The following is an 18418-nucleotide window of genomic DNA, read 5'->3' as shown; positions in this document are numbered from 1 at the left end:
TCTGTGGGGGTCTATTTCGGAGTTTTTTGTTTGGTTGACAGGTGTTGGTTACCTGTGTGTTAATATAGCCCCAGGAGTGTCCTTACTTTGGTGACCATTCTGATACCTGGGGGAGCTTGTGTTATATGTTCCTTTGATTTGACCTCTTAGGATATCCTTTGTTGTTTTCATCCATTTCTTTTTCTCATTGAATCTTATTTCCATATGAAGCTCTAAAAAGTATCTATCACTATTTCAAGTGAAATTGTGTTAAATCTATAAATTTAACACAATTTCACTTGAAATAGTGATAGATACTTTTGGAAAATTTGGATATTAAATGTTCCCATCAAGAAGCATGGCTTAGCTCTCATTAATTCCCATCTTCCTTTACTTACCTCACCAAAGTTCAGGAATATTTAAGATTAAGAGAATATCTAACTTTTCTGTTTATGTGTCTGTTCTTACTGTGAATAGTAATTTTTTTCTCCTTTTACATATTACTAATTTAGCTGATTATCACAGGCTTCTAGCAATACCATTATTTAGATTTACCTTGATTCTGATTAATTTACCCCTATTTTCAATTCAGTTTCAATTTCAGCTTTTTATTCGATTTTGTGGGCTTTCCTAGATTTGTGACCATGCTGTAAATGGAAAGGACATTTTCATCTCTGCATTTCTGGTGTATATTCTTTTTGTTTCTTGTTTCATGCCCCATTGAAATCTCAAGCATTTTTTAACTCAGTACTAAGAAACAGTGATTTCTTTTTTCAGTATGAAGGGAATTTTTTGGGCTTCCATTATTCAGGAGACCTTTGCCTAAGGCCAAACTTTATTTCACTGGTTTCTGTGTTCTTTAAACATGGTCCTTGCTGTGCCCAACTTTGAATTAATATGCATAAATCTTGAGAATTCAGGAGTTCCATGACCGTCCTCAGGCTAGGTAGCTAAATGCTTTCGCAGAGTGACTGGATTGTGGTATATGAACTTCTGCAACCAGCAGCAATGAACACTCAGGGGACAGTGAACATGCATAGTGAGTGAGGTCTTGACACAGTTCTGAATGAGGATTCACAAATGGCTTGATGCATATTGAATAACATGATGATCGTGATAGCCGTGACGAGCTGGACTGTGTCCTCAATCCTTTACAGGAAATGATATTTAATTTTCACAGTTACTCTAGAGCAGTGATTCTTCTCTAGGGGCAATCCCCTCCCCCACCCTGGGGCCTTTTGGTAGTGTCTGGAGAAGTTTTTGGTTGGCACAATCCTGGGCATGTGTGTGCTGCTGGTATGAACAGGTGGAGGCCAGGGATTCTGCTAAACACTCTACAGTTAGTAGGAGAGTCTCCCACAGTTATCAGGCTCAAAATGTTGGTGGCACCACTGTTGAGAAATCAGGCCCACATGATGATGAGGAATATCAATGGAAAGTACACAGTAGTGCTCTGGCTCTCCCCAGAGCGTCTTAGACTTTGGTGAAAAACTTTTTTGGAAGCAGTGTTCCTCATCTTCCCAACGCCATGGTGGGGAGGTGTGGAGTTTGGTGGTGTACCAAAGCAAGACTTAAGTTTTCTATAGAAGTGTATTATGGTAAAGGGTCAGCTTTTATTTATAAGTTATTTCTGAGAGCCTGCGCTTAGTAAAAGTACTAAGCGTAGTGATGGGGGAGAAGTCTGATTTTGATGAGTGGAGCAAGTACTGCATTTCTAAAGCAGCCCTTCCCGCTAGAGTGAGGCTATTAGGAAAAGAAATACCTAGAACATCCGCCTGATCTTGGAAGGTGAGTTCTATGTTCAATGGTAGAAGTGTTTTTTGGAGGTATAGGAGAAAGGGACATGATTACATTTTGTCTCATGAGTTCCCTCATTTGGGTGGTGTGAATATTGGTGGTGATGTCTTTACTCCTCAGTACATGTTAGTGTCTCTGCTTAGCAGGGGCTTTGAAAGATCAGGGGTCTACATATTCTGGCCATAGGAGGGCAGAGGGCCTAAGGAGGTTGATGTGATAGTGGCTATGAGCAGGGACTCAATTGACTTTGAATATCAGCTCTGCTATTTACTAATCTTGTACTGTTGGGCAATTCATTAACTTCTTGACCCTCAGTTTCCTCATCTATAAAGTGGGTATTATAATACTTCTACTAATTGAGTTGTTTGAAGGCTAAATGAGTCAATATTTGCAAAGCATTTAGCATATTGGTACATACAAAGACCTATTTTAAATATTAGCTATTATTACTGCTATTTTCAATGTGACTTCTTTCCCTGGTCTCCTTACCCATGCTATCTTCAGCTGCTAACAGTGGTTTGTAAGATTTTCCTTGTGCGTTTTGCTACCAGTATCATGGGGAAGATCCATTCATTTTTTTCAAGTAACCAACATATTTTGAGCATCTGCTGCTCTACAGGGTTCTAGATGTGGATCTGCAGAGATGTCCAGAAACATAAGGCCTGATTCATTGGGTCAGATCAGTTCTCAGCAGGGCTGGCAAGTACAGGGTTCCACTTAAGGGGCAGATCTTAAAATGGATATGTCCCCGACATTGTTCAGTGAGAGGCAGCATGACAGCATGACCAGAGCAGAAATTTAGGGGTCAGTAGATCTGAGTTCAAACGTTGGTGCAGTCTATTTTCAGGCTTTAACTCGTGGTTGATCTGAACCTTAGTTTTCCACTTTTAAATAGAAATGATACAATCTACCCCTCAGTCTTGTTATGGATTAAATATTGGAGATGAAATGTACAAAAATCCCTGAGTGCACAGTAGGTGCTCAGTATTGGCTGTACCTTTTATAAATCTGCAAGCTGTGAGTTCATCTTGTGTCTATGGAACCTGCTGCTGTTTTTAGTCCCTGCCACCTAGTGGGGCCATTTCCTGCCTGGGACTCCTGCAGTATCAAATAGGATTCAATGTGCCTTAGAGATGGGACAGAACTGGCCACTAATCTCAGCCCTGTTGCTCACAGGCTCTGTGATTCACTGTCCTTGAGCCTTAGCCTTTTCATGTATAAAGTGAGGACAGTAATGGTTCCTACCTCCCAGGGTTGTTCTGAGGATTAAATGAAATAAGCCATAGAAAATATGCCCAGTACAAATTAGACTCTAAGTGAATAGTAGCTACTGTTTATCCTACCAGTGCAAATGGTAGCTTCAGAGCTTCAGGGTTGATGACTATTTATCTTATGCATACTCTCTTTACTTTTATTTTCTTCAAGGTTCATTATTCTTTTCTGAATTCATTTTCATCTGATCATTTTTTTAAAAGTTTCATTCCTGTCTTTGTTAATATTTGTAAGTGCTTTTATTTAGCTGTGAGCTTGGAATGCTTATGATTTTGTGTCCTTTTCTTTTTGGTTAATGGTATCTGTGTTTCATAAACATTGTTATAATGACTGCATAATCCATTGCCAACTAGATGTACCATAATTTAATCATTTCCCTATTGCTGTGCAATTAAGTTGTTTCCAATATTTTGCAATTATAATGTTTCAATGAATAACTTGATGGATATAGCTTTTTGGCATTTTAAATTTAGTTCCCTAGAATGAATTCCCAGGAATATTATTTGGTCAAAGGGGATAAACATAACTTTTAAATACATATTGCCACATTGCTTTCCCAAAGGACCCACTTGATTTATGTTTTCATCTTCATTATTTTATAAACTTCAGTTCATTCTCTCACCCAAGAAACACTTTTAAGCCTTTATCATGTGGCAGACTTAGTGAGCAGCAAGTGACACTGGAGTAGAAGCTCCTATATGACTATAGCCCTGCTATGCCAAGAGATGATAAAGGCACAGAGTACCTGGGGATCTGAGTGCCACCCAGAGGAGGGACTTCCAGCTCAGTGGGTAGAGACGTTTATTTTGAGTGTCACGGCTTTGTTCTGGCAGAAAGAAAATAGTCTTCTTTATTCCCTCCATCTTTATTGAGGTGTAATTGACAGATAAAAGTTGTATATATTTAAGGGGGGCAATGTGATATTGTGATATACATATATATTGACTTAAGAATTAGTATGAAATAAAGAGACATTAAAAAAATTAGTATGAAATAAAAAGGAAGAAGCTGAATGTCATTTGCAAGCTTGGACATTTCAGTGTGTTTTGTCTTTTGGGGATTATATATAGAAATATTTAGCAAGAACAGCCCCATCTTTGTCTTGGTAACCCCATAGTCAGTATGTTTTCTTCCAGAGATGGATCCACTTGCCTTTATAGTTTTATGGTGATAGTGGGGTTTTTTTTTTTTGATAAGAGAATTAATACAGGCTGATTGTGGAAAATTTAGCAAAATAAGAAGGCATTTTTTAAAAAAAGTCACACATGTTCTTATCACCCTAGAACATACATGGTTATCATCTTGTATTTCCTTCCCCGAAGAAGATTTAATGATGAGTTTAATGGAAACCATATCAAAGTTCTTGGGAAATTAAAAGTCAATTATTTGAAACAGCAAAAAATCCAACAACAAATAATCAACAAAACAAACCCTCCATTAAACACTCTGAAGTGCCAGCAGTAGCAGGAAGGTTAAATTATGATCTTGTCATAGAATGGAAATATGAAGTGGCCATTAAGAGCCATATTTTAAGAGAATATTTTCTGCAATGGAAAATGTTCCCAGTGTGATGTTAAGGCTATGGTGGGGACGCCAGTGATGCAAACAAGTGACTTCCAGGGCTCATGGAGATGCACTGGGAGGAGTGTGCCTGGCTTACTGGGGGAGCCTAGGAGACTGGGCTTCTCAAACTGAGAATTAGTAAAGGACTCCATGGTTGAGTCTTGAAGACTAAGTAGAAGTGAGCCTGATGAAGCTGGCAGGGAAGCCTCTTTCCTGACTTAAGACATGCACAGAGGTGTGGAATGGAATGTTACGAGGTGAGACCTGCAGACAGTTCAGTGTTATCAAAGCTCATGGAAGGAGAGGCTGCAGAAGATGGTCAATGGTTAATGAATTTCTCTGTGGATTTTTCAGGACCCAGTGGTGTTGGGTATCATACTACTTTTTGAATTCACATTGCTCTGTCTTATTTCCTACTCAGTGTCAGCTCTTGCTGGAAGTGGCCTGGCCTCTGTTTATCTTCCTGATCCTAATCTCTGTTCGGCTGAGCTACCCACCCTATGAACAACATGAATGTGAGTATCTGTGGGTCATGCCTGAGACTCACTTCTCCCATGCAAAATTCAGGCAATAAACATGGGCTGAGTTTACCTTTCCCAAAGACTCTAGGAAACAACACAAATAGCTTGGGACAGAATATCTAGTCTTCTAATAGTTTGATTTTGATCCCTAGTGAATAGTGATAAGAGTAATGACAACAATAGCTACCATCTGTTTCATACATTTTTAAATCATGAAAATAAAGTAACTTTACTTTAAATAGAGTTCAGGCAGTGGCCACCAAAAAGCACCCTTAAGGCGCTGCTCTCTTTGGTCCTGCTGGTCTTTACCACTGTATGAATGTCTTAAACATGCAGTTAAAATTATAGAACATATATTTTTAAGTAGCCTTTGTGCAGAACATCTGACTGATATTATTTCATTTGATTCAGTCACAACCTCCTAGACTTTATTATCATTTGTTTTAATTTCTTGCTGAGTAAATTAGGGCTCACACAGGTGCAGGGACTTGGTAATAAGGGTAGAGATGGAATCAGTTCAGGTTGTCTCTCAGTCATGTGTTTTGAAGAACAGCCCTTTACAGTGAGAAGTGATGAAGAATGCATGGTTTTCTGGGTTTGAATCCTGGCACAGCATTCACTAGGCTTACATGGTGGGCAAGTAACTTTACTTTCTTGTAAAGGAGGGAATAATAATACCCCTGTCATTATTATTGTTGTCTGGGTCGTCACCCCACAGCCATAGTCTTTCTCTGTGGCACGGCTCAATGGGTAGATTGACATGGCAGAGCCGTCCAAATCTAAAGGACCGACATTTATGTAGGCGTTTAGCTGATACCTCAGCTTCACTGTTCCAGGGACTTTTCCTGCCACTAGCCAACTGTATCTATATCTCCCACCAGACCCATAAATTTATAGGACTCTGTCCTCTTAGGAAAGCTGTGGAGGCCAAGGCTACTTTTAATTTTGTCTTTTGGTCTGGCCTCATCTCTCACAGCACAGAGCAGAAGTTTACATGCTAATTTGCTAATACACCATCATACATATTCAAGTTACACACACACATACACACACACACACACACACACACACACAAAACTGAAGAACTTTCCCTCAGGCATGATTTTCTTACTTCACCAGAAAGGAATGGAACATCTAATGAAATCTATACTCAATTAATGGGCCTGTGAGGTAATTCTGCTTTCTCTTTTACAATCTCAAGGAGAGGTTGATTGATTAGCAAATGGATATTTGATTTTATTTAAACATTACCCTGAGCCCCACAGAAGTATGTTTCAGGGTGTGCTCAGCATTTTCATCCCCTGGGCAGTTCTCTTTCTGGAATGATCACAAAGAGGGAAGGTAGAGTAATGGAATTGGCACAGACTTTGGCACCTGACAAATTGGGGTTTGTGTGGGTGCTGCCTCTGCTGTGCAGTGGGGGTTGTAATCTTGAGTAAGTCATTGAATTCTGACCCAAGGCCCTCTGACCCCAGACCAGAGAATTTTGGCAATCTGTGAAATTCTTGAACATATGGAAGACAGATGAGACTTTGCCCATCCATCCATGTCCTTCCTGTTCTCACTACCTTCCTAGGGACCTAGTTAGAAGGGCAGGTTGAAAGCTAAGGTGAAGTGCATGGAGGTGTCTTGTCTTTGCAGTGGGAGGAGTGTGCTTGGATTACTTACTAGGGGAGCCTAGGACACTGGGCTTTTCATTCTCCTGAGAAGACTCCTTCTTTGGGAACAAAGGGCTGGTGATACACTTCTTCCCCATAAACCTCGGTTCAGCCCTAGTCATCAAGGTCCCATTGACTTCCCTGGGCCCTAGGAGTCCCTTAGGCTGTCATCCTGTGCACCCAGTGCCTAGTCCTCATCTTGCTTTGTTTGCAAATGAGAGAGAAGACAACATGCCAAGAAGGGCCTTTGCTTCCCCCACGGAAGGACATCCCCAAATACCTCAGTGCCCTGTGCTGCCTTTGGCTGAACCTATCTGTTCTTAGTTCCAGTATCTTCCAGGAGTTGAAAGGGGAGAATCCCTGGGTCCTTGGAGTATTTGACTGGATTACATAAATCTCTGAATGAGGAGCAGCTGATTTAGGCAAGGGGCTTTGTTTGGTTTTCCTTGAACTGTTAACAGGGAGATAAAGAGATTAACTAAGTAAATGTTCAACAGGCCAGAGTCCCTGCAGAGAGTGACTGCAGGGATTGGATCCTTGCTTTGGATGTTGTCTCTGGTCGGAGTATGGAGAGAAGAAAGATAGAAGGCCCCTGATTCGGACATGCCAAGTACAGCAAGCTCTGGCTTTGGGTTAACTTCTGGGGAGGATCTGTTAGCCCATTTGCATGAAAATAGAGGGATGAATAAAATGAGGGTCCTACTTCGGAGGAAGAAGGTAGCTGTGAGACTGAAGGAGTATTCTGGCTTGGCAACAGCAGAGGAACTACTACTGCGGGCTCACACCACAGGGCTTCCAGAGTCCGCATGGACCTATTCGTTGACCTTTTGTTCTGTGCTAGGCACTTTGCAAAAGTGCTCTACCTAGAAGAGCTCATATAATACTTAGCACATGCATTTTTATCACCATTTACAGATGAGAAAACAGAAGATTAGGGGTCTGTCAAAAACTTGACCAAAGTTGTTGCTTAGCAAGTTGCAGGGACCCAATGTGAAGCCCAGTTGGTCTGACCCAGAAGTTTGTGAAACTACAAGCTCTTCACTACCTAAAGCTGTGGTTCTTAATGCTGCCAACTCTTTGAGGGTCACAGTTAATCCTGAGAATCTGAGGAAAGCTGCAGCCCTGGCCTTTTTGTTTAAACATAAATAGGCCCTTGGGTTAAGAGCCCCTGATCCAGGGCACATTTATCTTGATCCTCATAAGCAGTACCCGTGGGTGACTGCCACATGCCAACCTGGGCCTTCAAGGCCTCGGAGCCAGCCCAGACATGCCCATTCATCCTGTTTGTAAGAAGCTCCCACGATGAGGGGAGAGGCAGGTGAGGAGCTCACCTGGTGGATGGGGCTTCCTTATTTTGACAAGTGACAAAACAACAGCAGTGGAACAAAAGTAGCTTCACGAATGACATCTGCCCCCAAGTCAGCATGTTTTTGAGGTGCCCTTGAGGAGCTTTGGAGCTGGCAGAGGAGCAAACTGACAGACATCTGGCCATCAAGGAGAGTACCAGAGGGAACTGTGGAGTAGATTACAAAGAAGGCTACAGTGTGAGGAGGGGGCTGGGCCTGGGATCATGGAGATGCAGGTTCCGCTCCTAGTTGTGCTCCTTGAGGGTTCTTCATTGGCTGTCTGTCTTGCTATAACTTCCTCTCAGAGTGTAAAAAAATTGGACTAGGTCATCCCCAAGACCCATCTGGTGGTCCAAGGTGAACAAATGGTGGCAAAACACTTGCTACTTGGCTGGCACTTCCTGGGCATGGTCTAATCTACTCCTCTCATTACTTCTCCAAGGCTGATGTTGTGAATCCCACTCTACGGACATGCCATGTAGATCAAGAACCATTATCTGATACCAGGTTTCCAGCTCAGGGTCAGATTAATCCAGAGGAGGCAGGTCTCTGGGATGAGGGGAATGGGACACACAGAATATGGGACAAAGAATTGGGTGGGGGGAGTCTCAAAATGGCTTCAAGGAATTAATATTTCTCCGTGTGTTTTTTCTTCTCCTTGATTTCAACAGGTCACTTTCCAAATAAAGCCATGCCCTCTGCAGGAACACTTCCTTGGGTTCAGGGGATTATCTGTAATGCCAACAACCCCTGTTTCCGTTATCCAACCCCTGGTGAGGCTCCAGGGGTTGTTGGAAACTTTAACAAGTCCATGTAAGTACCGGATCAGGTTTTCTTTCTCAGACTTGTCAGTGAATACTTATCCTTCCCTTCTTGCTCTCTAGAGAGTTATGAATGGCTGGATTTGAGCAAAGTTGCTTCTGTAAAGGTTTGTGTGGAAAAGTCTGCAGAATGAGGGAAGGGAGGCTCACTGCCAGGATTTAAGACTGTGGGACCTTACTTTGATGTCTTTTTGGAGTAACAGTAATACGTAACCTAAGCTGTCTGGTTGGAGGCTGTTCTTCTGCACAAAGACTGGTAAGTAGTGAAGGGACACACAGTGCACTGGCTCCATCTCATAGTTAATCTGCCTCATTCAGCAGTATTTACTGCACATCTCAAATGGCTGGTTCTAGATTTAGGGTGCAGGGGCAGGCACCAAGGTGCACCCTGGATGGGTTGTGACCTCCAAGGAGCTTCAGATTCAGACTGGCAGAGCCCTTTTCTATGTTCTCAGATCCGTGCTCTTACCTCTTCACTGCGTCTCAGTCCTCAATGTCACTGGGTCTGCAGGTCTTTCTCTCCTGGGTGGGAGATCCTGAGCCCAGGATTCTACCTTGGATTTGTATTCCTGGCTCCTGGCTTCAATGTGGCCATAAGCATGAAATTAATAAAGCATCCAACAAATGAGCCATTGAAGATTCTTGAGATATCTGGAACCTTGACACGCGTTAGAGTGTGCTAAGGACCCACTTGAAGACAATTCTGAGGGAGCGGCAGCTGGGACAGGCAGAGCCACATTATAAAGTTCAAGGACCACAGGATTTGGGGCCTTCACGGGCCCTTTCTTCTTTGAAAAAATATTAAAAATTACATTTTATGACTATTGGCACAAAAGCAAATATAATCCAGGGGAGATTCATTACCAAATGTGCTTTCTTATTATATTCATTTTAAATTTTGATTTTTATAAAAAGTGAAACCCATTTTCATGGGCCTTTAAGATTATGGTGGGCTCACTGTTCCTTGTAGATAAGTCTGCCCTGGGGGCACCTAGGGGCATGCTGGTTTGTGTGTGTGTGTGTGTGTGTGTGTGTGTGTGTGTGTGTGTGTGTGTATGAGAGAGAGAGAGAGAGAGAGAGAGAGAGAGATGGGCTGGGTCTTTGAGGTTGATTTGGGTCATAGGAAGGGCATCTTGAGGCAGGGATGGTGGGTGGGAGCACAGGTTGTCAGTGAGGCTGGGCAAGGGGAGAGGATGGGATTGGCTTGTAGAGGGCCTGGAAGCCAGGTTGGGGCAGGTGGATGGTAGTCACTTTCTTGAAGCAGCAGCTGGCCTAACCAGGGCTTTCCCACTTTTCTTGTACTCTTTACAGTGTATCTCGCCTGTTCTCAGATGCTCGGAGGCTTCTTTTATACAGCCGGAGAGACACCAGCGTGAAAGACATACACAAAGTTCTGAGGACATTACAGCAGATCAAGAATTCCAGTCCAAGTAAGCAGAGCCTTCCTGCGTAGCCTTTGGAATTGGACATTGGCCTGCCGTGCTGGCCTGGGGCTTGTTGCTTTTAGCTCTTAACCTTAAGAGTTTTTTCTCATCACTGGCTGGATCTAGGGCTTCTCTGAGCTGAGGGAGGCACTAGAAACAAAACTAGGGAAGCTGGTTGCCACAGTGAATGGACTGGCCTTCTCTGGGAAGAAAAATCCCTAGATAGGAATGGCACAGGCTTGATGAGAGGGACAGTTAGGGGTGCAGGTTGCTGCCAACTGCATTTTTTTTTTTTTTTTTTGAATTGGGCCAGTCATATGGTTGCTGTGAATGGACAGATTTACAGACAGGGGATGCTTCTGTGTATATAAGCAGTGAGAGTTGCAACTTGATACAGGTAAGGGAAAGTTGAGTGTTTACTTCTAAAAGGAAAACGCAATTTATCTTCCCTGTAGTCATTTGATTTAGTCTGTTAGGCATTTGAACTCTGATATTTAAAAAGTGAAACCTTTCCCTCTGATCTGGTAAGTGCCCAGGCGGTTTACTGCATGCCACTGAAGTGTCCGAGGAGCAGGCAGTCTGCTGACCCAGGCATTGGTCGAAGAAGTCACAGTGCAACCTCCCAGTCTGTGGCCTGCCAAGGGACAGAGGCCAGTGGGAACAGTCCACTGAGGGCAGGCAAGAATGGCATGAAGATCTAGAGGATTCAGAAGCAATAATGAAGTCTAGTGAAAGCGGGTTGGCTTTTTGTTATCACCATGGACAGTGGTTCCAAACCGTGTCAGGGATGAACGGTCCTGGCCAGCATGGGCCAACCGCTGCCTCTGTTCCAGGGAGGCACTTTTTACTTCTTTTTTTTTTTGGTGTCCTAGGAGGGAATGGAGTAATTTGGCTTTTGCTGTGGGGCTCCCAGTTTGTGATTCATTTGGAAAAAAATTGATATAGAGTTTAAACCAGATTTTTCTTGGGCAGACAGAGCTGTATTCTCCTTGGGCAGGAAGAGGCAGTGGGCAAAGTGGGACCTGATGACAAAGGGAAGCAAAGCTGTCTTGGGGATGGTACAGAGGATGTGTTGCTCCACAGTGGAGAAATGTAGCTGTACTTGGGCCCCTGGGTCAGCTGTGAGTGGTTTCCCACTGGACCATTGCTGACTCTATGGCTGGATCACCCTGGATGCTGTCACTGCGGGTCACTGGTCAAAGCCTCAGTCCTTCCTGATGTACTAGAGGGCCCCTATCTGGTTGACCAAGGGTAGAGCTGGGTTATTTCTTTTACCACCCAGGGACAGTGTGAGCATACTTTGCTTTGTAGCTATGTGACTTTGCGAATACGTTGATTAGCCCCTTTTGGGGCATTTCTTCTTATCTGTAAAAAGGAGATAACAGATAACCTATCTAGGATTGTTAGGAGGCATAAATGAGATAAAACATTTTATTGCTTGAAAATACTATTTGGCACCTAGGAAGTACTCAGTGAATATGAACTATGATTGTTTTGGATTGTTGGCATCTCAGCCAAGACCTGTGACCTCTTTGAGACTTAATTTTTTTTCAGCTATAAAATAACACCTATTCTTGAAATGTCAATGTCTGGCACATTGGAGATGCTCAATAAACAGGAGTCCCTGTTAATCTTAGATGACAGTGATGCCTTCTGACCATCTGGTTGAGCTCTTTTGCCCCTCAACCCATGGGGCTGTTGAAATTGTCTGATGGCCTGAGTTGTCCAGAATTTTCAGATCTAGTAGAGACAACCTTAGAAACAGAACTATATTTCTCCTTTGAGCAATTGGAGATATGAGTTAGGTTGGAGAAGAGAATGCATGGCTGTACAGAGAGAACGTCTCCTACTCCTCCTTCTTCTCCAGCTTGTCCCCTTTACCTCCCTGCAGATACCTCTTCTGTTCCTACCATCTTCTTTGCTTTGTGTTGCAGTGCAAAGCCAGATCTCGTTCTACTGGGAAATGCACAGACTTGCTACTTCTGTCTTCCTCGAGGAATTCAGTGAACGTGTATTGATTTTGAATAGCACTGTATGTTTCAGAGAAAATCTGCACTGGAGAAATGTCAGTTTTGATCCCTTTGGGCGTGTGTTTATCTGCTCTGACACCCTGGTCCTAGTATGGTGGGCTTCACTCTATGTACCATTTCTCTCAGAGCTGGAAGGATCCTTGGAGATGATCTGGTCCGGAGCTCTGCCCTGGTTCACCTTCTGTTCTGCACATCATTTCCTGAAATAGTGACCTATTTCTCAGGAGTAGTGCATTTTGGTGTCAACAGGAGGTAGTGCATTTTGGTGTCAACCAGATATTTTCTATCAGAAAATATTCACTACCTTGTTATCATTTCAAGGGAACAAGTCCAATTTTACTTCCTTGAAAAGCTGAAGCTGGCTCTACTGTTTTTCCCTTTCTTCCTGGAGCCTTTGAATTTTCTAGGCTAAATGTCCTCCATTCCTTTTTTGGAATGCTTTTCCTCCCAAATTTCTGCCTGTTCTCTGAGGATGTCTCCATTGTGTTTATCTCCTTCTTAAAGTTTACCAGAAATTACAAAAGTATTCTGGTGTGGAAGAGAAAGGGACTTTTGACTCCCTTGTTCTAAGTGCTTTGCTTCTGTTCACGCAATCTGAGATTGCATTAGGCTCTTTGGCATTCACCGTACCCATTGACTCATAACCCATGTGTGGCCAACCAAAATGGCAGATTCTTTTAAATACAGAATTGCAAGTGGCTTGTTCTCCTTTTCTAAATTGTGCAGTTGACTTTTTGAACTAAAGGAAGAATATGTATCTTTTCTAATTTCCATTTTTAGATTCCCTGTGCCATCTAATCCTACCTCAACTATTTTACATTCTGATTTTTCCATGTGTTACATCTGTTGCTGCTTGTGTCCTGTTGTCTGGGAATATGATGAATAACTCTCTTTGTTCTCATTCAAGTCATTGATTACTATAGGACCAAGGTTTGAGGATTGGATCAGTTGCCTGGAGATTATCAAACCCTTTAGACAATACCCCTAGAATCTTAGAGAACTACCAGCTTTTCTTGTTGGTGTCACTGGGTCCTGTCTTTGGAGGATTTACCTTTTCTTCAACATACATGCACTGAATCCAGTGTACTATCCACAGATAAGTTGTGGATATGGAAGTCTCTAGTCAAATACTCTCTTCTAATCTCATGGTTTCCTGAACAAGAACATCCTTTTAATTTCCATCTTTTGAAAGAGACTTTAAGGCTCTTTAATTCATTCATAGATAAATGGGTTGATCAATTCAATCATTCAACCATGCCAATCGCTGTTCAAGGTGCTGAGATAGAGAGATGTACAAAACAATGTAAAACTTCTGTTGTGGAGAATACTCAGATCCTGAAAGGTGAGGTGACTTCTCCGAGTTTGCACACCCCTGTAGCCCATGCAGTTCTCCTTCTACAGTGCTATCATGTGCTGTTGTGATAATCTTCCATTTGGGAAGGCCCCCAGTTTTGAAGAATTAATTCATAGATGAATCTTCTAATTGTTCCGGAAGTTGTACTCATGAGAAGCCCAAGGAAGGAGGCTAACAGAGGTGGCTAACCTAGTTTTCCTATCACTAGAACTTTTTGGTGAACTTTTTGGTCATCCTATTTCTAAACCAGAGAATAACCACAAGGTTGAGGCGTGAACCATTGATGTCTGGGAGTCAGTGTAAGAAGAATTAATTCTTCTTAAATGCCTCTCATGACTGCAGCTCCAAGGAAATACAAAAAAATGGATTAATTTTCAGAAACCCTAGAAATGTCTAGATTCTGATCCTGTGAGATAGAGATCAACAAAGATGAATGTTTTTTTGAGTGAGTTCTGAGTGATAGCTGAGATGATTTCAGGCAGTGCATGGATGATATCTGTGAATTCCAACTTTTACTGTAGTTTCATAGATATTGTTACTTAAAAGGATGTTAAATAGGAAAAAAGATAATTAAAGAAAACATCATCTTACATCGATATGGTTAAGTTTGTGAGAATAATTTGTGAATCATTGAAGATGGGAAAATACTGGTAACAAAGAAAGAGTTTTGAGCCCTGTGTAATGATTGTTTTGGTAACAAATGCAGGCTCTATCCCTCATTAAATATGAACCTTGGCAAGTTTTGATTATTTCTGTGCTCTGTTTACCTAAAACGTGGAGATTAGCTACCCTGAGGATGGTTGAACGTTAAATGAGATGATTTCTGTGGCTGTCTGGTAGAGCGCTCTTAATCTGTAGTTGACTCATAATAAGTCTGAGCTGCTCCACTTCCCTGTTGTTCCTGGCTCTTTGACCTTGGCCTTGGCTACACTTTGCCTGGACTACCTTCTCTGGGCCTCAGGTTTCCTTGCCTCAAAATTGAGATTTGGCAAAACAACCCAAAGATGCTTGGAAACTTGGGAGGACGTCAGGACCAAACCATGTGCCTGACCTCTAGACTCTGTCCCCTTCATAGGCCCTTTTCCTGGTTTTATCCCAGGCACAACACAATAGCAGGCAGGTAGGCAATCAGTTCATCTTCATGGGATGAAGCTAAGAGAAAATAAAATAGCTGCCCTTTCTCCTTCACACAGTGTTGAAAGGGTCAGGTGAAATTGGTTACAAAAATAAGAAAATCCAGCATATGTAATAGTAGAATTGATTCCCTTGTATGAACCCAGGTCAGCAGGGCTCAAAGTTAATACTAGTGATAGAAATTCTTAAAAGAGTCTCAACTTTCTTTCTTTCACAAAGTTTATTTTTCAGAACTTTACCTTGAACCCAGAGGCATAACGTGCATTTACTGGGAAACTAAGTGTTTCACTTTCATGGCCTCCTTGCAACCTGCTCTGAGGAGTCTTAGCCGTGTATTTACACATTCTTTCATAAAGTCTGCCCCCACGTTGTGTCATTTCTGAGCCTCACAAACCTGCATCTGCTCCTGCCAGGGCACTGGGAAGGAGGAAGAACTGGCTCCTTCCTCAGCCTTCTCCCTGGCCCTGCCCTTCAGCCTCACTCTCCACCCACAGCCACCTGCCTCACTGTGTCCCTGCTCCGATGAATCTGTCCTTTCCAGGAGGGGTTAACAGCAGAAACTGGACCAAGCTAAGGCCTTCCTGGTGGGGCTGGTGCTTCCAGAATCAGGATGGGGCTGGAAAAGGAGGTGTCCTTTTGTCTGTAATGTCTTTACTGCTATTTTTCCTTTTCCATGACTCCAAGTGCATTGCTTAGTGATGCCTAATGGTCTCATTACCCTGCTTCCTGCTGAGCATTTCTGCTTAGGCACCCACTTTGTCCCAGTGCTTGCTCCTCTCCCAAATCCTGGAATCTTGACTTCGGGCTCCCCTTCAACTCCAGGTGGTTCCATGGACACAGATCCCACTTGAGTGGGTACCTCTGTGTAGCGGTCAGGGCTTTCTGCTTGCCCTGGAAGTTGGAAAATGCATATGCTGGGGCTAAGGCTTCTTCTTGCCTCTCTGGGGTAGATCATCCATCCTCTCGGCCTCTCTGGGAAGTTCCTCAAATCCCCTACCCCCCATTTCCATAATTAGCTGGGCTCTTGTCCATTGCTATGTCCCCCATGGTGGCTCCACGAGTCTCACCATTGCTTATGCTCATCTGGGGATAGTTCCTGAGCATTTATGGGTCCTGTGGAGTTTTTCTATCTTTTATTGCTGTGACCATATGGATAGGGCCATGGGTTCTGTGATATGGCAGGATGCCAGATAGCCAATCTCCCCTATGAGTAGGACTCAGCCAAGATCTTGGCTCTTAGTTTTCCCAGGTGTCTGGCCCTGTCCCAAGTTAGGGCAACACAGACACCTTTTAACTACAGAAGACCATTGGTTACTTTGTGGGATTGCAGATCGTTTTCTGCACCTGTGGAATTTGGCCATGAAGGGTAGATGGGTCAGCTGAGGAATGCCTTCCAGCTATACCCTAGGCTGGCAAGTTATACATTTCTGGATGTGCATGTACCCTATGGTGCATGTGAATGGCACTTTCCATGAGAATTGTACTCTACATGGCGTTTTTTAAAAAATTTTTTTATTCTAATTTTTTATACATGACAGCAGAATGTATTACAACTCATATTACATATACGGAGCACAATTTTTCATATCTCTGATTGTATACAATGTATATTCACATCATTCATGTCTTTGGTAATGATGTCCATTTCATTCCACCATCTTTTCTACCCCATGCCTCCTCCCTTCCCCTCCCCCCTCTCTGCCCTATCTAGGGTTTGTCTATTCCTCCCATGCTCCCCCCCCCCACTCAACCCCACTATGAATCAGCCTCCTTATATCAGAGAAAACATTAAGCATTTGTTTTTTGGGGGATTGGCTGACTTCACTTAGCATTGTATTCTCCAACTTCATCCAATAAATGGTGTTTTTTGAAGGGCAGTGCCATATGGATCCCAACATCCTGATTTTTCTGTCTCTTCAGCTAGATTTTGTGTTGAGTCAATGGAGTGGTCGCCATTTTCTGTATATTCAGCGTACAGTCTGGCTTGTTTGACCTTTCTAATGGCGCTCAATTCAAGGTTGTTGTGCAAATTTTGCTGGACTTGACTTAGGGAAAAGGGTCACAGTTTTCTGCCTGTCAATCTAGGTAATACCTAGAAATCATAGTACGGGCCTTTGATTCTGCTTTAATCTTTGAAAGCCTAGAAGATAGGAGTTCCAGGGGGCTGGTGGATGTGGTGACATGGCAAGGTAGTTGGCTGTGGTCAGCATTTGAAGAAAGGGCTATAAAATTAACATGGTGTAAATATCCCCTAGGCTGCACAATTTAGTGAATTGACGTGGCAACCAGGCTGCCAGGGTTCAAATCCTGCCTCTGAGCGCTGCTTACCAGCTACTTGCCCTTGGATAATTTCATAACATCTCTGTATCTCAGTTCCCCCCAAATAGGATAATAGCACCTTTTTCAGGGATGGTTTAGCAAATAAATGTATTAAGAAGGGGAAAGCACTTAGTACATGGTAAGTACTAGGCTTCTGCCTTGATTTATTGCATTTTCACAGTCATCATGGAATGTAGGGGATTTAATTTTTTTTCTACTCAGATGAAGGAGCTGAAGTTCAGAAAGGCTAAGTAATTTGCCTTAGAAAGCACAGCTAGCAAGGGGCTGCAGTAGGAACAGAGTTCTAGTCTTAAGTGCTCTGCTATTAATTATATCCTAAAGAGAGTTGCCCGGGAGAGCCAGAAACTTCTCTGAGGGGTCACAGGGCATTGGGTATGAACAGGCTGGGGTGAGAAAGGAGACAAGAGGGCCAGACTTCCTCCCCTTCCTGGTTCTATGGGTAACAGGCACGGGGACGGGTGACATGTCCCAAGGCCCATCTATAACGAACTTCCTGTGACTCATAGCCACTTCTCCTTTCTTGCCTGAAGTCCCTTATTCCATTCAAGCAGCTGCTGAAGTTGAGGTTGTAGTTCTAAACTTCATTTTCTGTCCTTGGGTACCCACCCCATGTGTCATCTTATAGGGAGATCTGATGACATATGTGTTAGAATTTGTCATCAAAATGGAAATCCCTTGAAATCTTTGTGTGGTTGCAATTCATGTTCTGCGTGCACTTATCAAAAGTTTAGGATGGAGGCCTTAAGAATTTCATGGTTTGAAACCTTTCCACCTACCATGAGAAGGTTTTCCCAGACCTGTCAAAGCCAGGGCTGTGTCCCTGAGTACAGGCCATTGGTTTTCATCAGGGCAGGAGCCTGGCCCCAGCTGGGCTGTAAGCAGGGGGATGTAACGCTCCACTGCAGTGTCGAAATATTGCTTGAACTAAATAAAATCAAAGGTCAGCTTTACCCAGACGAGAATAGAAAACACAATTGCATTCAATTACAGAACGGCATGTACCCCACCAATATCAGATGGCTTTAAAACTTTTTTGAATTGTTAACATCAAAAACAGTGTTGCGTGTCCCCTGCTTTTCCAGTGTAAGATTTCTTTACCCCTTAGGTGGCAAAGAGCCCCTGGGGTCCAGTTTATTTCTTGCTGAGAGCTTCCCCATTTCTCATTTTTCCATCACTGTT

At 42.9% G+C, this 18418-nt stretch overlaps 1 protein-coding gene across 2 annotated transcripts in view; it reads left to right on the top strand.

Annotated features, from left to right (window-relative positions):
* Abca1 (ATP binding cassette subfamily A member 1) overlaps nt 1-18418 on the top strand; it is a 134313-nt gene that overhangs the window by 26052 nt on the left and 89843 nt on the right. For both annotated transcript variants that reach the window (XM_021729402.3, XM_005329744.5), the window contains exons 3-5: nt 5033-5126; nt 8808-8949; nt 10269-10387. In XM_021729402.3, coding sequence (XP_021585077.1) covers nt 5033-5126; nt 8808-8949; nt 10269-10387 — 355 coding nt within the window. The remainder of the gene's footprint in view (nt 1-5032; nt 5127-8807; nt 8950-10268; nt 10388-18418) is intronic.

Source organism: Ictidomys tridecemlineatus, chromosome 4 (assembly GCF_052094955.1).
Source record: "Ictidomys tridecemlineatus isolate mIctTri1 chromosome 4, mIctTri1.hap1, whole genome shotgun sequence".
NCBI lineage: Eukaryota > Metazoa > Chordata > Mammalia > Rodentia > Sciuridae > Ictidomys > Ictidomys tridecemlineatus.
This window is presented reverse-complemented; position numbering and strand designations above follow the sequence as displayed.